The 21,315-nt window shown below is 39.9% G+C and overlaps 1 protein-coding gene across 1 annotated transcript in view; it reads right to left on the reverse strand.

Moving 5' to 3' along the window:
- trpn1 (transient receptor potential cation channel, subfamily N, member 1) overlaps nt 1–21,315 on the reverse strand; it is a 217,428-nt gene that overhangs the window by 12,917 nt on the left and 183,196 nt on the right. The window contains exons 22-26 of the mRNA XM_072259540.1: nt 17,760–17,906; nt 12,551–12,658; nt 7,720–7,917; nt 5,664–5,870; nt 3,119–4,487 (exon numbers count right to left, since the gene is read on the reverse strand). Coding sequence (XP_072115641.1) covers nt 3,119–4,487; nt 5,664–5,870; nt 7,720–7,917; nt 12,551–12,658; nt 17,760–17,906 — 2,029 coding nt within the window. The remainder of the gene's footprint in view (nt 1–3,118; nt 4,488–5,663; nt 5,871–7,719; nt 7,918–12,550; nt 12,659–17,759; nt 17,907–21,315) is intronic.

Consider the following 21,315-nt stretch of genomic DNA (forward strand, 5'->3'; position numbering starts at 1 on the left):
TTCTCCAATCCTCCGGCACCTCACCTGTAGACACCGACATTTTAAATATATCTGCCAGGGGCCCTGCCATCGCAACACTAGTCTCCTTCAAGGTCTGAGGGAATACCCTGTCAGGTCCTGGGGATTTATTCACTTTAATTTGCCTGAAGATAGCAAGCACCTCCTCCTTTTCAATCTGTACAGTTTCCATGATCTCACTATTTGTTTCCCTTAATTCCATAAACTTCATGCCAGTTTCCTTAGTAAATACAGACGCAAAAAACCCATTTAAGATCTCCCCCATTTCTTTTGGTTCTGCACATAGCCAACCATTCTGATCTTCAAGAGGACCAATTTTATCCCTTACAATCTTTTCACTCTTTATATACCTGTAAAAGCTGTTTGCATTATCCTTCACTTTGACTGCCAAGGCAACCTCATAAACAACAGGAATTCTGCAAATGCTGGAAATTCAAGCAACACACATCAAAGTTGCTGGTGAACGCAGCAGGCCAGGCAGCATCTGTAGGAAGAGGTGCAGTCGACGTTTCAGGCCGAGACCCTTCGTCAGGACTAACTGAAGGAAGAGTTAGTAAGAGCAACCTCATGTCTTCTTTTAGCCCTCCTGATTTCCTTCTTAAGTATTTTCTTGCACTTTTTATACACCTCAAGCACCTTATTTACTCCCTGTTTCCTAGACATGTCATACAACTCTCTCTTTTTCTTTATTAGAGTTGCAATATCCCTTGAGAACCAAGGTTCCTTATTCCTATTCACTTTGCCTTTAATCCTGACAGGAACATACAAGCTCTGCACTCTCAAAATTGCTCCTTTGAAGGCTTCCCACTTACAGATCACATCCTTGCCAGAGAACAACCTGTACCAATCCACGCTTTTTAAATCCTTTCTCATTTCTTCAAATTTGGCCTTCTTCCAGTTTAGAACCTCTACCCTAGGACCAGATCTATCTTTATCCATGATCAAGTTGAAACTAATGGTGTTATGATCACTGGAACCAAAGTGTTCCAGTGGAGTCAATTGAAGATTAAAGAGAAAAGGTAGAAGAGAGATTTTCACACCATTGGCTGACTACATCAACTCAGAGACAGAAGAATAGACATCTGCCTAAACCCTGCCACCAACTCAGATACTGTAATGGAACAATAGCTAGAGTACATCTCGAAACAGATAGTTCCAACTTCCCCAATATTCAATGCTTTCACCTCAGTGTGAAAGGCTTACAGGAGAAGGGATTTTTAAAGTGCATCCTGGAGAGCTTTTTAAGGTAGTCAGAGAAGGTTTACCCAGACCTCACTTTTGGGACTGTAGCCAGTCAATGCAGGGAGTATCAATGGGCAATCATTTCTGAATTACTGACAACAATTCTCTATGTTTTAAAGTTGTTATTGTAAAAGCTCAAAGACCAGAAATAAGGATCCAAGATTAGGCGAAGGCTGATTTGCATATGCAGACGGAATAGATACCTCGAGGCAAGAATGCATGCAATCTGCGGGAATCATTCAAATTGGATTAGAATAGAACTCTGATTACCTGGCACCTTCAGGACTTGATGGTGCATGGGGCAAGTGATCAGGTTATTTTAGTCATCCTGTCTTTTGAGAGCATATAAACACATTGCATGAAAACAGTGGTGGGGATAACTTCTATCCTGCTGGTATCAGACTCTTGAATGGACCTCTCATATGCCTGAAGGTGAGCTCTTGGACTTCAAATTGACCTGGCCGTGGCCCCTGGACTTTATTTGTCTTACTGAACTGCACTTTCTTTGTCACTGTAACACAGCATTCTGCAGCAACAATCTGCAGGAGAAATTCAGCAGGCTGAACACCATCTGTGGGAGGAAAGGAATTGTTGACATATTGGGTCAGAATCCTGCATCAGAAATTATTCTTTTACTACCTGAATGTACTTAGGCATGGCATGATTTGTCTGGATGGCATGCAAACAAAAGCTTTTCACTGTATTTTGGTACTTGTGAAAATAATAACCAATGCCAATTTTGCATGACTCCAATGAGTCTGTGCCTATTAAAGGCATAAACCAGACTCTGCTCTTTCACACAAATCCCTGGGTTTCCTGTGCCTTTTGGTTTACTTCTGTCAGTTTCCATAGATACACATGCTAGGAAAATAAGGGCTACAATGCATGAATAATGGCTTGAGATGGCAACTGCTTTGCACGTGACTGCAAGAAACTGAAGAGATTTGTGAACACAGCTCAACACATCGTTGAAACCAGTTCCCCTCCCTGGACTCTGTCTACACTTCTCATTATCTCAGTAAAGCAGCTAACATAATCAAAGATCTCACCCACTCTGTTCATTCTGTCTTCTCTCCTCTTCCATTGGTCAGAAGATACAAAAACCTGAAAACACATACCACCATCATCCAGAACAGTTTCTTCCCTGTTGCTATAGTTCCCTAGAAAGCTAAGAACATAGAACATTTCACAGTACAGACCCTTTAGTTTACAGGTGCCATCCTTTGTTAACCTACTCTAAGATCAATCTAACCTTACCCTCCTAAATTGCTCTCCATTTTTCTATCATCCATGTGCCCAACAGGTTCTTAAATTCCCGTAATGTATCTGCCTCAACCCCACCCCTGGCAGGGCATTCCATGCACTCACAACTCTCTGTATAAGGAACTTGACTTTGTTATCCCCTCATACTCTCTTCCGATCACCTTAAAATTATGCCCACTTGTATTAACCATTTAAACCGAGCAATCCACTCAACCTATGCCTCCTATCATCTTCTGTGCCTCCTTCGAGTCATCTCCTGTCCTCCTTCACTCCAATAAGTTTGACTCTTAACCTCCTAGTCTGCCTTGTGATCTTCCTCCTTATTGTTTACCTACAGTTTTTCTGTTACATTGTGACAGTCAGCTACTAGTTACAGTAAATTCTGCATTGCTACTGTTTTACCTTGTTCTACCTCAAAACACTGTGTAATGATTTGATCTGTATGAACAGTACGCAAGAAATGCTTTTCACTATATCTCCCTACATATAATGTGACACTAGTAAATCAATTCCTATTCCAAATTTAACTTCACTCATGAAGTACTCATAAAAAATTTGGTCCACCCTTTCAAATGAATGTAAATCATTGACTTACCCCTACGTTTGCACAGCATTTTGATGTAGTAGAAAAGATTGGTGCATAGATTGAATGGAGAAGGGGTCCCTGATTTCCTGAACATGTCACGGATTAACATGGCCCTCCCAAACTTCCACTCAGTGTCTGACTGTGCCTGGATTCGCTGGTATGTGTCGCTCATCATAGCAATCAGCAAGTTGATCAGGACAATCAGAGTCATGACAAGGTACATTCCAAAAACAAACTTGACAATGAACTGGGTAAAAATGGGCGTCCGATACAATTTGGGTAAGGAGTCTGGATCCATCATACCAAACAGAGCAAAGAAAAGTAAGACAGTAATATCCAATGGGTCTTGAATGTCATAATGTGCCTCTTCAGAACCTGATCTATTTCCAGCAGATGGTTTGAGTGGTGGTGCAGGGTATACAGGTTGGTAAACTGCTACGAGCTGCATGGTGAAAGCTGCATGAAACAGCGCAAGGATGACTGCAAACCTGGCCAGGTCCTTCATCAGGTCTCGGATGATGATAGCCCAGGGGCCGAAGAGGTGGTGGAAGGTGAGAAACTCCAGAAACTGCACAAAGCAGAGGGTCATGGCTACTGCGAGGAAAATATTTCGTGCAAAAAAACAGTGCAGCCGCTCATTGTCCTGGAAGGCAAAAGCAAGCAGGTGACAGAAGACAGCGACGGCTGAAAATCCCAAGAGAAATATCCGAATCCATGCCAATCCGACTCTCTCGCCTGGGTGGGTCAGTTCAGAGGCCAGCATTCCTGAAAGCCAAGCCAGCAGGAGCCATTCATTCCAATAGGGAAGCATCCGACCTTCATATATTGGGCTAAGTGGGGGATAGACTATTGTTAGTATAAACAGCACCAGGAGGAAGATATGAGAAACCAAATGACTCATGAATTTCATAATTGGAATCCTATTGAACTGGTGAATTGGGAGGGAGAAGAGCAGCCAAATAGGAGGACAGATGAGGAAGATAAAAAACAAAAGGACTATTTTCCAGTGGGCCCACTTCAAGTTGCCATACCAGACGTCAGTTAGGTATTTCTGCACCGCTGGGTGAGCTACCACTTCCTTCTGTTCGCACTCTATTAAGGAGTCCAGCATGGTGGTGCCTCGCTGATCCACAGCACGAAGCAAATAGCCAGCACTCTTGCAACCAGACGCCACTGTAAGCAGCTCACTGGCCATGTTCTCACAGTACTTGGCAGCTTCCAGCCACTCCCTGTATCTCTCCTTTTCTTTCAGAGCCGTGATGCCAAAAGCATGGGAGAGTTTGATGGCCGTGTCCATGGGGGCAGCTGAGTGCAGAACAAACTCTTCAATGACCTTGTTCCCATTCAGTTTTCCACAGACCATAAGATCAAAGAGGAACTGCAATAAAATCCATAAGAACTATGTTAGTTCATTAATGCACTGACAAAATCAGAACAATTCAGCAATTGTAATTATATTTACAGTGAATCTTATCCATTGAAATCTCTCAAAAGCTTTCACACAATTAAAGCACAGAGTGTTGGTGTGAAATGATTGCCAGCCCATCTCTTGCAGACTTATGTAGTTTAAACAGAGAAATACAACAACTGGCCAGTTCTCAACAAAAGCTTCCTCATATCCTTCACATAATCTAGCCGATATATTATTTTATTCTTTTTACCGGCTTCAGCTTGCTTGGTTTCCCTAAGGTTTACAAGATTAATACCAGGAATGGGGAAATTGTCTTAAGGAGGAAAGTTGGAGATGTAAGACTTGTGTCTATTGGAGATTAACAAAGTGAGAGTTACTTCTATAAGATCTGCTGAGGTCTTAATGTGGTAGATGTGGTGAGGATGTTTCTTCTTGTGGAAATATCTAGGAATAGGTGTCAGTATTTAAAAATATGAGGTCACCCACTTAATACTGGCTGCAATGTTACTATATTTTTAAAGTAAGAAGACCAAAAATGTAGGTAATAATCAAGCTGAATACTCTGTACAATTGCAATTATGTGTTGAACTTGCCTTCTAGCATTTTGTGATTCATGCATCAGAACACCTAGATCTCTCTGTACTTTACTCACTTGCAGTCTTTCTTCATTTAGGTAATAATCTACTTTCTTTGATTTTTTTAGACAAAGTGCATGACCTCACACTTCCCTAATTAAACCTTTGCCCACTCATTCAACCTGTCCATAACCCATTGCAGTGTCCTGCTTTGTTCAAAAAACACACTTTGCAAAAATGTATACTTATGAAAGCAAAAATATTTAGAAAATGACTTGAAGGCAACATGAAGGAATAAATATGAAGTGTTTTGCTTTCATCTGGAATGAAAGAACAGTAAAAGCATGTTTAATAGTGTGACTCAAAGTGAACTGGATAAATTTTCAAAGAGCTATGGGGAAAGTGCAGAGACAGTAAGCATAACTGAGTTTTCATTTCAAGGCTTCTGAGTAACATTGTGCCATGGTTCTATGAAAAATATATTTCCGAGGTGTGCTATAAAATGTTGGATCCAGGTGCAGTTGGTTCTAGTCTGCACTGTTTAGAGTTTTGAACCTCCATCACCTACCTTGCGGTCCTCTGTCAGTTTCAAGGTTATGTTATTCTTTTGGATTAAAAAACTCACCACCTCCTGGTGGCGGTCAGCTGCTGCATACTGAATGGGTGTCTTTCCTTCCTTACATTCCAACTTGGGAGAAGCTCCATTTTCCACCAGGAACTGTACTGTATCCAGGGAACCAGACTTTGCTGCAAAATGCAATGGAGTCCAACTATTCTGGAAAAAAAGAGCAAGTAAAAAGCCTGCTTAATCCAGTTCTCTGCAACCACTGTCCTCTCACACTTCACTTATTCTCTAACCGTTAGAAAAATTGAGCCCATACTCATAACTGGAGATATTTAACTGAGGCAGGTACATTAGGGACATCTAAGAGTCTCGTAGGTAAGCACATGGATGAAAGAAAAATGAAGGGCTATGTGGGAGAGAAGGGTTAGATTGTTCTTGGACTAGGGCCAAGGGTCATCTCAACATCATGGGCTGAAAAGCCTGTACTGTGCAGTAATGTTCAATGCTCTATGATTCATTTACTATTTGCCCACACCAAGGGGTCAATTATGGTAGCCAGTTATTAATGTCTTTTGGGATGTGGGAGTAAGCCCGAATAATAGAAGAAATCAGAAGGAGAACGTCTGATTCCCAGACATCAAATCTAAACTGTCCACAAACCTATAAACGTTATCTTGCTATTCCTCTTTATTTTATACAACTGCTTATTTATTTACCTTTATTGTAACTTATATTAATTTTTTATGTCTTCCACTACAGTCACAAAACAATATATTTTACAATTTATGTGAGTAATAACAAACCTGAGGTAATGCTGGAGGAACTCAGCAGGCCAGGGCTTACTGGTCCTGTGTTGCTTTGGATTTCCAGCATCTGCAGATTTTCTTGTGTTTATAGTAAACCTGATTCTGGTAACCGGTTGGGGAATGGAGTGACAGTATGGGGTGGAGGTGTAGGGGGAATTTGAACTTTTATTGCAAGTCCCCAGCACATCCTTAGATGTATTGGTGGTGAATGCAAATGGCACATTTCACTGTTTGTTTCAATATACTTGTGATAATTAAATCTGAATCTGAAACTAAAGTGAAAACTTAATCATTTTATATCCTAACTGATCTTGGTGTTAATGGAAAAGTCAAGAAGTTGAAAAAAAATTATTATTTATAAACTGATAATTAAAATTAAAAATACTCTTGGACGTTCTGATAAAGTAAACTAGTTTACTCTTCCTGTAGTCTGTCACCAGTGACCAATCTGAAGAATAATGTTGGCTAGTGCAAAGTTTTACGATGGCCAGCTGTAATATCAGGTTTTGATTTCCACCTCTTTCTTTAAGGAGTTTGTACATTCTCCCCGTGACTGTGTGAATCTTTTCAGGGTGCTCCGGTTTCCTTTCACATTCTAAAGATGTACGGTGAGGGTTAGTGAGTTGTGGGCATGCTATGTTGGCATCGGAAACGTATTGATACTTGTGGGCTGCCCAGTCCACTATTCGTTAATGTGACTTGATGCAAAATGACTCATTTCACTGTATGTTTTGATGTACATGTGACAAATAAAGCTAATCTTTTATCTTTATAATACTATGCTCTTTGATTTAACCCTCTTTGCCCCCTGAACTTCAGCCCAACTCATGTCTTCTGCCTCCTATCTACTGTCCCTACCCCAACCCTTGCAGATGCTTGACATTGACATGAAGCCTTTGCCCTCATTTGTCATGTAAAGGTATACTTGCGATTTTCCTTGATGCTAACCGGGTGATCTAGAAAGATATGTCTATGCTAATCACCAGCTAAAGCTTTGCTTTGTGCTTTGGACTACAGATGAACACCTGAAGTTATTTGAGGTGAGGAATCCGCAGCTAAGTTCTTCTGTGCACTCCAATCTTAAATTTAGAAGTAGCCCCCTTGAAAAGGAATAGGACTGGCTTGATGCAAGGGTCTTGTATTGTGGTTTGGATTGCAATGTTTTATATACAGCATCTAATCCAGTCATGACACAAAAAAGCATGAAAGGAAACTGTCGACAGGGGCAGTGTATTTTGCTCCTTCCCACGCACCTTGTCGATGACATTGATCTCAGCTCCTTGGCCAAGGAGAGCTCGGGCCATCTCAATGTGTCCATTGGCAGCTGCCAGGTGAAGGCAGGTGCATCCCCGGTTGTCCTTCAGATGCAGCTGAGAGGTGGATTTACTCAGGAGGAGTCCGACTACTGCAGTGTGACCATTCTGTGCTGCGAGGTGGAGTGGGGTGGCCCTCTGGAAAAAAGTCAACCAACCACCCTCTTAAATCGACATAGAGACCATTTCATCAATGTGTCTGCATATGAAAATCAACTTACAATAAAAAATGATCGTGGCAAAATAATCTGATAAAATAGGGAATAGCAAATACAAGATGCTGGAGGAACTCAACAGGGCAGACAGCCTCTGTGGAGAGAGGAGTAAACAGTTGGTCTTGGCTTGAAATGTCAACTTTATTCCAGAGATGCTGCTTGAGCTGCTGAGTTCCTCCAACATCTTGTATGTGTTTCTCTGGATTTCTAGCAAATGCAGAATCTCTTGCGTCTATGAATCAGATAAATTACGTTTGTTTAGTATCCTCCTGTTCCTGAAGACACATGCAATGTATTACACCACTTAGACTGTGAACAAAAGAACATTTGGTTCTTTTGGCTATTCTCCTAGCTTAAACTTGATATTATCTGCCAAACCTTCTTAAATGAAGTCATTGCCCATTTGACCTAATACACATGAACAAACAGTGATGACTGCCCACTCATAGACGCACTAGATATCATACTCATATAGACATGGGTCAATAGGTAGCATCGGGTTCAAAGGCAGTGAATTCAAGTCCCACTCCAGATCATAAGTGTAGCTTCTACTTTCTTTTTTCCTATATATATTTACAGTTCTCTGGGGTTGAATGCTCGGATTGATTTTTTTTCTTTTATATGCAAAATGGTTGGCCTGGGTTTTTTTCTTTTTTTAGTGGATACTAATCTTCCATAGTTGCCTTTTGGGTGCTTTTTTTCTTATTGTTATGAATTACATATTGGATTTGTTTGTTTCGCACTGTATAAATCTCCGTTTTGTTGTTGGGTTCTCTCTCTGTAGTTTCTTGTAGAAGTGCATTAAAAAATTAATTTTAAAAATTAATTAAAAAAAGTGTAGCTTCAGGCAATCAGATGGGCCCAAGCTCTGTCAGTCTTTTGGTGGGACATGTGAAAGAGAACTTGAACCAAACTTTGAAATGTTACTGAAGAATGCCATAAAGAGAACTCAACTAGATAGGCCTGTTAGAAACAAATATACTGTAACTGTCATGCTCAAAATAAACGTGACTGTTCAACCATGCAGGAATGGAACTTCATCTGACAGAAACACATATCAGGAATACCAGCACATCAGCAACTCTATACCATTGATGCATTGTAAAATCAGCCACAAAGAATTATATATGCAATTCCAGGTTGTGTTTTCTTGGAAGCTCACTTATGCAATGGAAGTGAAAGGCATGTTTTGTTTTAGGGGTATAATGTATTCTCTGAGAGATTGTAGACTAAAATGCTTGGAGCACATTCAACATCGCTCATAAATAAGTATGAGTGAATATAATTAATAAGTAAGAGGCATGTTTTCTTATTTGGTACATGAGAACAGTTTACACGTATGCATGTGCAATTATGGACATCAATTATGTGTGTGTATGAACAAGTACATCTGAATGAGTGCATAATCATGACTGGATTTATATTATGAGATAAAGGACAGTAAAAACTACAGAAAGGCGGTAAAAGATTCTCACTGATGGAAAAGTTTTACTATAGTAAGAAAATAGTTTATTTCTGTGCCATTATGAATTCCTTTGGAAAAGGTTGGCTCTGGGGACTCAAAATTCATATTTTCAATTGTCATATTCCAATTAAGTAATGTTGTGTAACATTCCCTTTGTCAGGAATTTCACTGGAAGGTGTTGCTTTTAGGTAAATAATGCACTTTATTGAAGCTGTCCATTAAAGAATGCTGCTCCTTGGGTACAGGTCGATTTTCTGTGAAAACAGGAAAGCTGGATGGATATGTTAAATATTTGGGAAGAAATAAAAATAAAAAATTCTGGGTATGCTGGAAGTCAGCAGAGAGGTATACAGGCTTATCATTTCTGATCAATGACTCTTCAGCGGACACTGATGAAATGCCAGTGATCCCAAATATTAACCATTATTTCTCTTTTCACACTGCCAACTAAACTATTTAGCTTTCCCAGCATATTTCATTTCAGACTGTTTGCATATGCAGCATCCCACTTTTGAGATGTTGAAATAAGCTAGAAGGGGGTTCACATGAGGTATAAATCTTTGGGTAAATAATCTGTTTCTTTGCTGCAAAATTTGATGTAAATTCCAGTTTTTTATTTTCACTAATGGTACCTTAGACTTAGCACAGAGTGTTGATTACAGTACTGTGCAAAGGTTTTAGGCACATTTATAAATTGCTAGGGTGCTTTAGACTTTTGCACAGTACTGTATTTCTCACTGGAAAATGAGTTTGTAAATCTGGCGGGAGCAAAGGGTGTTCGGAATGCTGAGGGACAGGTGGCCGTGAAGGAGTGCCAGAGTGGAGGGTGTTGTGCAGGTGCAGAGACACCTAGCCCTGAGATACCTTGCAATTACATTTGTTTCTAAACAACTGCTTTATTGATCATTACAGAATATCTCTCTGTTGATCCCGGCTCCCTTCCTTCTCCCTTTCCTTTTTCCCATCCGTGATTCTCTTCTCCTTTTCCCCTTCCCCTCTCAGTCCACAAAAGAGACATATATCAGAATCAGGTTTATCATCACTCACCTATGTCATGAATTTTTTTTGCAACAACAGTACAGTACAATACATAAAGTTACTACAGTACCGTGCAAAAGTCTATGAAAAATATAATACTTGTTCAGGTGTATTATTTGTCTGTATAAAATAATATTGGAATATCCTAATACCTTTCATTATTACCTATTTAATGCTCAGTATTATTTTGGATAAGTTTGAAATGGAGACTTGATATGTTTCTGCCGCAGGATTAGAAGCTACCTGAAAATAACTCTCCAAACCTGATCATGAAACAATATACAATGCTATATATATATAATTACAGTACTGTGCAAAAGTCTTAGGCATCTGTACAGTACTGTATTCTTTAATACCAATTTTGTACATCCAGTACACATCCCTAAAATGATATGACACATATTAATGCTTTTAAGTATTGAATGTCTTTTGAAACTTTCATTTTTGATAATGGCCAAGGAAGATTGTTCTTAAGGAGAAAATTCAACTGGCTGATTCCCATAGATTTATCAAATATGGAGAAGTATCAAAACTCTTGCAAAATAACTAAAGAACCTAAATGCATATGAAGAGTTGTTTTAATTACTACTTCCCGAATGAGTCATAGAATAAAGTGGCTGGTTTTCTGCTACGTTCCTACCAATCATTGCCTGACGTCATTTGTTATGTTCATTTGTTAAATGGCTGTCACGTCCTGTACTGCACTAATCCTCAGGAATCCTGAGGAGTGGAAGAGGCACTCTCAGTTATTGGAGTCTTTATCTACTTTGACCAATCAAATCATAAGCTTTCAGGCAGATGTCCTTAATGACAATTGCTGAGTCAAGAGCAATAAATCAGTATGTGTAGTTTCAAAGATGACTGATCTCTCCAACAGTTCGTGGAAAACAAGTATTCCAGACTTACTGAAAGTTAGATTTTATACTCAAGCTTGCCCTTCACTCTGTGTACTCGGAGTACTCACAGTTGCCTTTGGAGCTTGACCCAGAAGGAACACGGCTAGCAGGTCATTCTGGCCAAGTGGAATTCTGTTACCGTTGATGGAGTGGTTCAAAGGGTTGTGAGGCTCTAGGTATGTCAGTTGGCAGGTGGCAACTCATCATTTCCATTGCACAACTGTGCCCTAAATTAAGCACTAAGTTCAATTGTCTTACCTAGCCCATCATCCTGCTTTGGTCCACCAACTCACCCAAGGTGTTCAGACACACTCCATTATTCCAGCCAAAGGGTATTAAAATAAGGGCTACAGACTTCAATTGAGAGCAGGAGATGAAAGGAAAGCAATCTAGAAGAACACGGGGGAAGATGCCCTAATTAATAAACAAGAGCAGAAACATTGCAATAACAGAGACTGTAGACTGTAGTGTTAGAGCTCCCTATGATGGCCATCAAGGGAAATCCAATGTTATGACAGATCAGGGCACCCTTGGGTTTAATAACTTGACTTTCTCTGCTGAACTAGGTGCAAACGAGACTTTCACTGCACATAATTTTGGCTCCAGACAATAGTGAAAAATTAGAGATGCTGTCTCAGTAATCCTTTAATCTCAGCACGTTTGCTTCTATCAAAGGCATCTAAGTGAATATTGGAAGAAATATATCAAGCCAGAGACTACCATTTGTTGAAACATCAAACTCCCAGCAGCAATCACCTCAATGCTTGAAGCAATGACTGGGATTGTTTTTCCTACAGTGTCTTCACCGTTATAATGCTGAGAGCTGGAGATGTTTGAGTGGACCTTTCTTAAGAGGTCCAGTGATGAGCCAGATGATCAGTCAATGGTAGATGTGCCACTATCTGATCTTCACCATGTGTCAAACTTCTGCATTTGGCAGCATCCAGATGGAAGTCTGGGATTTCCTTTGATGTGAGCAACTTATAGCACTTAATATACCTTCTCTTTAGAGCCACAGTCTGTCTGCACATTAATATACACCTTATACCATCTCCATGAGCTTAAAAACCTTATATTCAGTAACGTGACAAAAGTGATAAGCCCCGTAATACAGTAACAAACACAAATATATTCATTTACTGAAAGTGACTACTCACCTGCAAGCTGGTTTGAGTATCCACCTGGACCCCTGGGTAATTAAGTAGAAGACGGACCAAGTTTTCATGCCCAGACTGTGCTGCCAAGTGTAAAGGTGTGTATCCTGACTGAAATTAAAGTAGTAATAGCATTAAATCTCGATTCACCTGGATTCACTTTTCACAGTAATAAGACCATAAAACCATACACAGGAGCAAAATTGAGCCACTTGCCCATCGAGTCTGCTCTGATATTTCATCATGGCTGATTCATTTTCCCTTGCAACACCATTCTCTCCTGTCTTTCCGGCCTGACAAATTAAGAACCCATCATCCTTCACCTTAAGTACATCCAATGATCTGGCCTCCACAGCCCACTGTGGCAACAAATTCCACAGATTCACCACCCCCTGCCTAAAGAAATTTCTTCTCATTTCCATTCTAAATGAATGTCCCCCTATTTTGAGGCTGTGCCACCAGGTCCTAGGCTCTTCCACCATAGGAAGCATCCTCTCAACATTCACTCCTTCTTGGCCTTTCAACATTTGATAGGCTTCAATGAGATCCCCCTTCATTCTTCTAAATTCCAGTGAGTACAAACCTAGACCCATCAAATACCCCTCATATGATAACTCTTTCATTCTCAGAAACTTCCTCTGAGCCTTCTCCAATGACAGCCCCAAACTGCTCACAGTACTTCAAGTGAGGCCTTATCAATGCCTTATGAAGGCTCAGCATTGCATCCTTGCTTTTATATGCTAGTCCTCTCGAAATGAATGCTACCATTGCATTAGACTTCATCACCACTGACTCAATCTGAAAATTAACCTTTAGTGAATCCTGCACATTGACTCCCAAGTCCCTTTGCAGCCCAGATTTAATTTTCTGCCCATTTAGAAAATAGTCTACACTTTTGTTCCTTCTACCAAAGTGCATGATCATACATTTCCCAAAACTGCATTCCATCTCCCACTTCTTTTCCCATTCTCCTAATCTGTCTAAGTCCTTCTGCAGCCTCCCTGCTTCCTCAACACTACCTGCCTCTCCATCTTTCTTATTATCATCAGCAAACTCGGCACAAGGTTATCAATTCTGTCATTGACATATAACATAAAAAGTGGTCCCAACACTAACCACTGTGAAACACCACTAGTCACTGGCAGCCAACCAAAAAAGGGTCCCTTTATGCCCACTCTTTGCTTTCTGTCAATCAGCCAATCCTCTATCCATATCCGTGCTAGCATCTTTCCTGTAACACCATGGGCTCTTATCTTGTTAAGCAGCCTCATGTGTGGCACATTGTCAAAGGCTTTTTGAAAATCTAAGTATACAACATCCATCAATTCTCCTTTGTCTGTCCTTCTTGGTATTTTTTTAAAGAATTCTAACAGATTTGTCAGGCAAGATTTTCCCTTAAGGAAACTCTTGCTGACTTTGGCCTATTTTATCATGTGCCTCCAAGTATGCTGAGACCTTATAGTTAACAATCAACTCCAACATCTTCACAACCATTGCGGTCAGGCTAACTGGCCTATAATTTCCTTTCTTCTGCCTCCTTCCCTTCTTGAAGAATGGTGTGATAATTATCATTTTCTACTGCTCTGGAACCATACCAGACTGTAGTGGTTTTTGAAAGATCATTACTACTGCCTACACCGTCTCTTCAGCTACCTCTTTCACCTGAACCCAAGTGGGACCAATATCCTTGTGGGTAGGTTTGCTAGAGCTGTTGAGGAAGGTTTAAACTAATTTGGTATGGAGTATATGGCACTCATAAGAAAGGGGCAGCCATTTTATTTTTCATGTTTTTCTTGAGTAATTGAACTATCGCTTTGATTCCCATTGTCACCTTCTACCTAGTTTGTTCAAAATGAGATAAACCCCTGACTTTGTGTAGAGAATTTGATGAAATTCATGTGTCAAGGAGCAGGAGGACTTCAACATGTACCAATGAGTTAAAAGCCTAACTCCCTTCTTATGCTTATATTCCCTATGCTTCAAGCAATTTATTACTGTTGCCCCACTGCAGAAACAGAAGCCAAGAGAAAATCTGACTCTGCTTCTCTCTCCACAGATGCCGCCAGACCTGCTGAGTATTGCCAACATTTTCTATTTTTTTAAATCTCAGACTTCCATTTTCTGCAGTATATAATAGATTTGTTTTTAATTAAACAATCAGGCCCAATTAAGTAACAAATCATCCAATATTTAAAATGAAAATAGAGAGATTGATCTCTTTGAAATCAGATCCTTTCAAAGTCCCAAACTTGCCATCATCTTACTGTCATTACTTTCTCTTCTCTCCTGCCCCCTTTACAACTTTGCTTCACAGCAAGTATATTAACCCTCAAGTGCTAAGTTAGAGAAGCTCAATTTAAAACAAAACCTTATAACAATAATTACAACAAGCAAAATAACCATTAGGGTTAAATACCATTCCTGATGTGCATACGGTTAAATTTCACTGAAGCTATGAAATAACCATGGCTGAAGATAATGGGTAGAAGTATGGCAATGAATGACACAAATTAATATCAATGAACTAGTTTTTAAGTACTTCACTGAGATTGAGAAATCACAGACTTGTGAATGGTTTGCTGGTATCTCCTTGACTGTAGTTTCCCCTTGATTTTCATGCAGTAGCTGTTTTTGCACATTAATAGGCCATTAGAGCTGATATAGAGAGTCAACTCTAATAATTAATCGTGTAAGCACACTCCAGTAGGTTAATGATTGTGAATCATTTTCTCTTACCCACAAGCTAAATAACAATTAATATGTAAACATATTATGTTATTTTATGATACTTACATGTGGAACACTTCTAATTTTACTCTTTTTTTTCCTTTGCTCTCTTCTTCATTGTATAATCTAAAATTTGTCCCCTGTTGAAAGTGCTAAATAGTGATTTGGAAATTCCATTGGTCTATACTGTGGTTCTGAATTTTGAAGCGAATTACAAATCGCTGGTTATAATACATAATTGGCTTACTACTTCTGAAAAGTGATACATTTCTTAGTAAGTCTTACTTTTAAATGGATTTTTCTTTCCTTTCTTTAATTCTTCAGACCTGACTTGACAGCAAATTCACTCACTTCAAAGCATCTTCATTTGTGGATCTCCTATTTATTTCTCATTGATCAAGAAAACGTTAACAGTGGTCTTGCTACATTTTTTATCATTTGCTGGCTCCAATGAACTTATAGGCAAATTCATTAAAAGTATGTGTGTGTATATATATATATATAATATATACACACACACACACACACATCTATTAAATAGTTAAGCTAAAATAAGTGGTACAAAATGACAGAAGTACAAAAGTAGTGAGGGAGTGTTCATGATCCAAGGTCCATTTAGAAATCTGATGGCAGAGGGGAAGATGCTGTTTCTGAGTCACTGAGTGTGTGCTTTCAGGCCTCTGTGCTTCCTTCCCGACAGTAACAGTGTGAAATGAGCATGTCCTGGGTGGTGAGGATCTTTAATGATGGACACCACCTTCCTAAGGAGCTGCTTCTTGAAGATGTCTTGGATACTGTGGAGGCTGGTAGCCATGATAGAGGTGATTAATTTTACAAATTTCTGCGACTTATTTCAATCTTGTGCAATAGACCCCCCACACCAGACGGTGATGCAGCTGTAACAATATATCATCAGAATCAGAAAAGATTTATTTTCACTGACTTACATGTTAATGAAATCTGTTCTGTGGCAGTAGTAGAGTGTAGAGATATAAAATTATTATAAATTACAAAACTGAAAGTGCAATAAAAAAAGAAATAACAAGGTAGTGTTCATGGGTTTAGGGACCATTCAGAAGTCTGAAGGTGGAGGGAAAGAAGCTGTTACTGAATGTTGAGTTAGGTCACATGAAGCCAAGGGAGCAGGTGGTACATGTTTGTATGAGCAGCTGGTGCTTCTCATATATCCTGGTTATGTGACCATTGACACCAGGCAGACAATCTCTTAAGAGTATTGATAATGGCTGGCGTCACCCATCTTATAAAGCTAATGCCCAAAAGAAGGCAATGACAAACCACTCCTGTAGAAAAATCTGCCAAGAGCAACCATGATCAAGACCATGATCACCCATGTAATACGACATGGCACATAATGATGATTACCAGCAGCAACAGGGATTTACTGCACCAAAGGTGTATTGTTTCTTAACATCTCCCAGACATTGACTTGGGTGTCCTCTGAGTTTGATGAAATTAAGACTAAGTCCTTAGGCTTTAAAAATTTATTTTTGAGAAACGTACAGAAATGTAATATGAACTTTGATCTGACACTCTTTTCAGAGCATTCAACCACTTGAGTCTTTCCTGCCATTTGTTGTTCTTGGCCATATTTTGATACTTCTGCTGAGAAAAAAATATTTTGGTCTTGAATTTAAAATAATGATAAGAGCTAATGACATTACCTTTTGATAAAACGTAACACCTATTGTCTTTCTTTGTTCTGGACAACACAAGCATATTCCTTTAAGTGCTTTTTATAACCTGATATATGGGATATATGGGGTGTCCAGGGAGGGTAGCACCTCTGGTGAAAGGGCTTGTTGTGTCCATTCTGGGGCAGCTTCCTCACCTTTGGTCCCCACTGGAAGCTCAGCTCACACCTTGCTCCAAGTAGCTGTCTGCGTGTGACAGCGGCCACACCCCAGTATACCTCTTCAAAAGGTGGGCCAAACAAGGTGAGGGTAGCTGGCGAGCCTCATATCCATAGGGACATGCTCATCCTAAATCTGCACTGGCGGACTGGGCAGATGAGATCTACAGTGAGATCCAATGGCCAAGAAGGCGGTTCTGCATCGCTCTGTGGAGAGTGAAGGGCATGACAAGGCACAGAAGATGTCATGGTCATCCACTGCAACCAAGGAAGACCCCAGTTTGTGACACTTGTTTGTACCACTGGACCTGGACTTCTGTGGTCAAGAGAGTTGAACTGCCCCAGTGCAATGGGTTTTCCACTTTAAAAACTCTCCTGCACAAATCTGTTGGACATGATGGACAACCACCATACCCTGACCTGAAGGCAAGTATTTTATTTACTTTATTCAGCACCATTTGCAAAAGTATTGAAATCCTTGTTTGGAAGTATGTTTAACTTAAAATACAGAAGTAAGTGGAGGTCTAATAAAATTGCTTCAAATCAATACACCTGATCATAGTGTCCCAGTTTGTTGTTCATAGCAAGTGGAAGAAGGATAGTAACTCTTATTACCTCACTTGGTTGCTTTTTTGCTAGTTGTCCCTCACTGGTGATCTTTGGGGTCTCACTGCATATGGTTGCCGGCATCTTGGTGAGAATCTCCCTCACAAAGTCCATCTGGCCAAAGTGTGCAGCCACATGAAGGGCTGTGAATCCAGTCTTCAGGGAAAGAAAGGAAAGTTTGGTTAGATTAATTGTATTTTAGTTTTATGGAGCTTGGGCTCACTAGTGTGCATGCTTGAAAAAACAACCTAGAATCACATGATGAAATCATAGCTAATTTGTCTTAATATTTTAAGGCTTGTGAGCATTGCACCAAGATTTGCTTTTGCTTTTGGATCAGTTATGGATATTTATGTTCAAAGCAGGCCGCAAGGTGGGGACAAGGGGTGTAGTGCATTGATTCTGTTATATTTTGCTTTCCCAGGTTTAATATACATATTTCTATCTGAGCTGCAGAACATAAGAAATAGGAGTAGGGAATGGCACCTTAAGCCTGTTGCAATCAATAATATCATGACTGATCTGATCTTGACCTCAATAAATCAGCCTTCACAGTCCTCTGAGAGAGAAGGTTCCAAGATTTACAACTTTTGAATGAAGAAGTCCCTTCTCATCTCCATCTTAAATGGGTTACCCTTTCCATCTACTTCAGAGCAGGTGAGCAAGTCAAAGTTGTTTTTAAAGGCTACTGCCACAAAGTTGCCAGATTCTATTCCTATATTTGCATAATAAAATGCTAAATCCACTAATAGCCTGTGAGGAGATCACGTTACATAGAGTTACAGAGTAATACAGTATAGATACAGGCCCTTTGGCCCAATTAGTCCATACTGACCATGGTGACAACCAAGCTGGTGCAATTGGTTTTTATATCTTTAAGCAGTGCCTCTCCAATTGTTTCTTATAAATGATACCTGCTGTGACCATCTTGTATGGCAGTTCATTCTTTATATTCACTGCCCTCTGCATGAAAAAATTGCCCTCAGTTCTCTTTTAAATGCATGCTTTCTCATTTAAGCCTTTGTCTTTTCCCTTCAAACAGGCTCTCAAATTTAACCTAATTACCCGAAAATTAGCCTTTCACTATTTTAGGAACCTTATTGCATTCTTAAAACCAACAGAATTAAGGTCACTAGAGCAGCTTCAGTTATTTGCCCTGCCTTATTCCCTAAAAGGAGCCAACTATTGCTCCCTCCCATAAAGGGTCCTCCATACACAGACTCAGGAAGGTTTCCTGGACAGAGTTTACAAATTACACCCTGTCTGGGGCCTTATCACTCTGGTTGGCCCAGTCAATACAGGAGAGACTAAAACCCTCCACTAATACCACCTTATTGTTCTTACAGCTATGAGCAATGTTTCTGCATACCTGCTCCTCAAGTTACTGCTGACTATTGGGGGATCTATAATGCAGGCTCACTAGAGGGCTGAAAGATGGCAGATGGAGTTTAATGCTGAAAAATGTGAGGTGCTACATCTTGGTAGAGCTAATCAAAATAGGACACTACACGGTAAATGGTAGGGCATTAAAGAATGCTTTAGAACAGAGGGATCTAGGAATAATGGTGCATAGTTCCCTGAAGATGGAATCTTATGTGAATAAGGTGGTGAAGAAAGCTTTTGGTTTGCTGGCCTTTATTAATCAGAGCATTGAGTATAGGAGTTGGGATGTAATGTTGAATTTGTATAAGGCATTGGTAAGGCCAAATCTGGAGTATTGTGTACGGTTCTGGTCACCGAATTATAGGAAAGATGTCAATAAAATTGAGAGTGTACAGAGGAGGTTTATTAAAATGTTACCTGGGTTTCATCTCCTGAGTTACAGAGAAAGGTTGAATAAGTTAGGTCTTTATTCTTCGGAGCGTAGAAGGTTGAGGGGGGACTTGATAGAGGTGTTTAAAATTATGAGGGGGATTGATAGGGTTGACGTGGTTAGACTTTTTCCATTGAGAGTGGGGAAGATTCAAACAAGAGGACATGAGTTGAGAATTAGAGGACAAAAGTTTAGGGGTAACATGAAGGGGAACTTCTTTACTCAGAGAGTGGTTGCTGTGTGGAACGAGCTTCCAGCAGAAGTGGTTGAGGCAGGTTCTATGTTGTTGTTTAAAGTTAAGTTGGATCGATATATGGACAGGAAAGGAATGGAGGGTTATGGGCTGAGTGCAGGTTGGTGGGAATAGGATAGGGTAAAAGTTTGGCACGGACTAGAAGGGCCGAGATGGCCTGTTTCCGTGCTGTAATTGTTATATGGTTATATGGTTATAGAGTGACTCCTCTCCATTTGTTTCTAAGTTCTGCTCATATGGCCTCACTGGATGATACTTCAGGACCGTCATCTGCAAGCACTGCTGTTATGTCCTCACTTATCTAAATGCTACCTCCACCCACCCCTCCAGATTACCTGTACCTCTGTCATGCCTAAAGCATCTGTATCCTGGAATACTGAGCTGCCCATTCTGCCTTTCTCTGCCATCTTTCTGTTCATCCCAGTTCTCAGAGCAAATCTTCGTACTGAGTTTGCCCACCTCACCTGTTAAACTCACACATTGAAATAAATGCAGTTTAACTGAGTTTTCTTTTCTATCCCTTTACAGTGATCATGGCTATCCTGGTTACTAAACTTACTATTGTTGGCCACTACTTTATCATAGGACTTACTCCCACAGATGCCCACACCCTGACAGTGTAGTTCAAAAACTTCAATGTAGCACTAGAACATTTCCTTGCAAGGTCTCTCTTCGGTTCAAGTGCAACCCATCCCTCTTGTACTGGTTATCTCTACCCTGAAAGAGATGTTAAAAGTCCAAGAACATGGGAACAGACAAGGTGGGATAGCTTGAAGAACTGGACAGATAATTCCTGCTCAGTGTTTCCATTCTTTCACTTCCTTCCTCTTCATTGTGTACAGCAAGCACTACTGCCATTATCTTTACATATTGTACTAAGCATTTCAATACATTGCCTGACAATATGTCAATGTTACTAATGTTTCATCTCTAAACATTGCATATGTGAATCAGTTGAGAGGCTGTTACATCAGGCCCAGACATTCAGTAACTAGTGATGGTGGGACCCTTTTGTTTATCTTTTTTCTCAAAAGTATACCTTATCTATAATATATACAATAAAGACAATCGGGGCATGTCTTTCTCTGCATTCATTTCACCTGCATTTTCAGACAAATTAATCCTACTTCATTGAAAACACTATTAGAGAGGTCAAAAATCTTATCACAATATATTCTTGAATAACGTACCAATTTATGAAAATGGTTTTGTGCTCTGCAATTGAAATGACCATTACTTCACAATAATAATCATTTTAGCATTGTTAACTGAATCTGGATTATTTTTACTCAGCTCTGTTCAAATCTGTGTCTATATTCTAGACACAGATTCCCCAATGGCATTATATCTACAGCTCTGAGGAGGAGGAAGGCACAGAAGAAATGGTTAGTCTGGATACAATTTCTTCCTTTCTAGTACATATTCAATCATTATGATCCATGTACTAGGACATTCTCAAATTTCAGTGAGTCCACGTATTGGCCCACTCTTTTCCTGTT

Source organism: Mobula birostris, chromosome 1 (genome assembly GCF_030028105.1).
Source record: "Mobula birostris isolate sMobBir1 chromosome 1, sMobBir1.hap1, whole genome shotgun sequence".
Classification (NCBI taxonomy): domain Eukaryota; kingdom Metazoa; phylum Chordata; class Chondrichthyes; order Myliobatiformes; family Myliobatidae; genus Mobula; species Mobula birostris.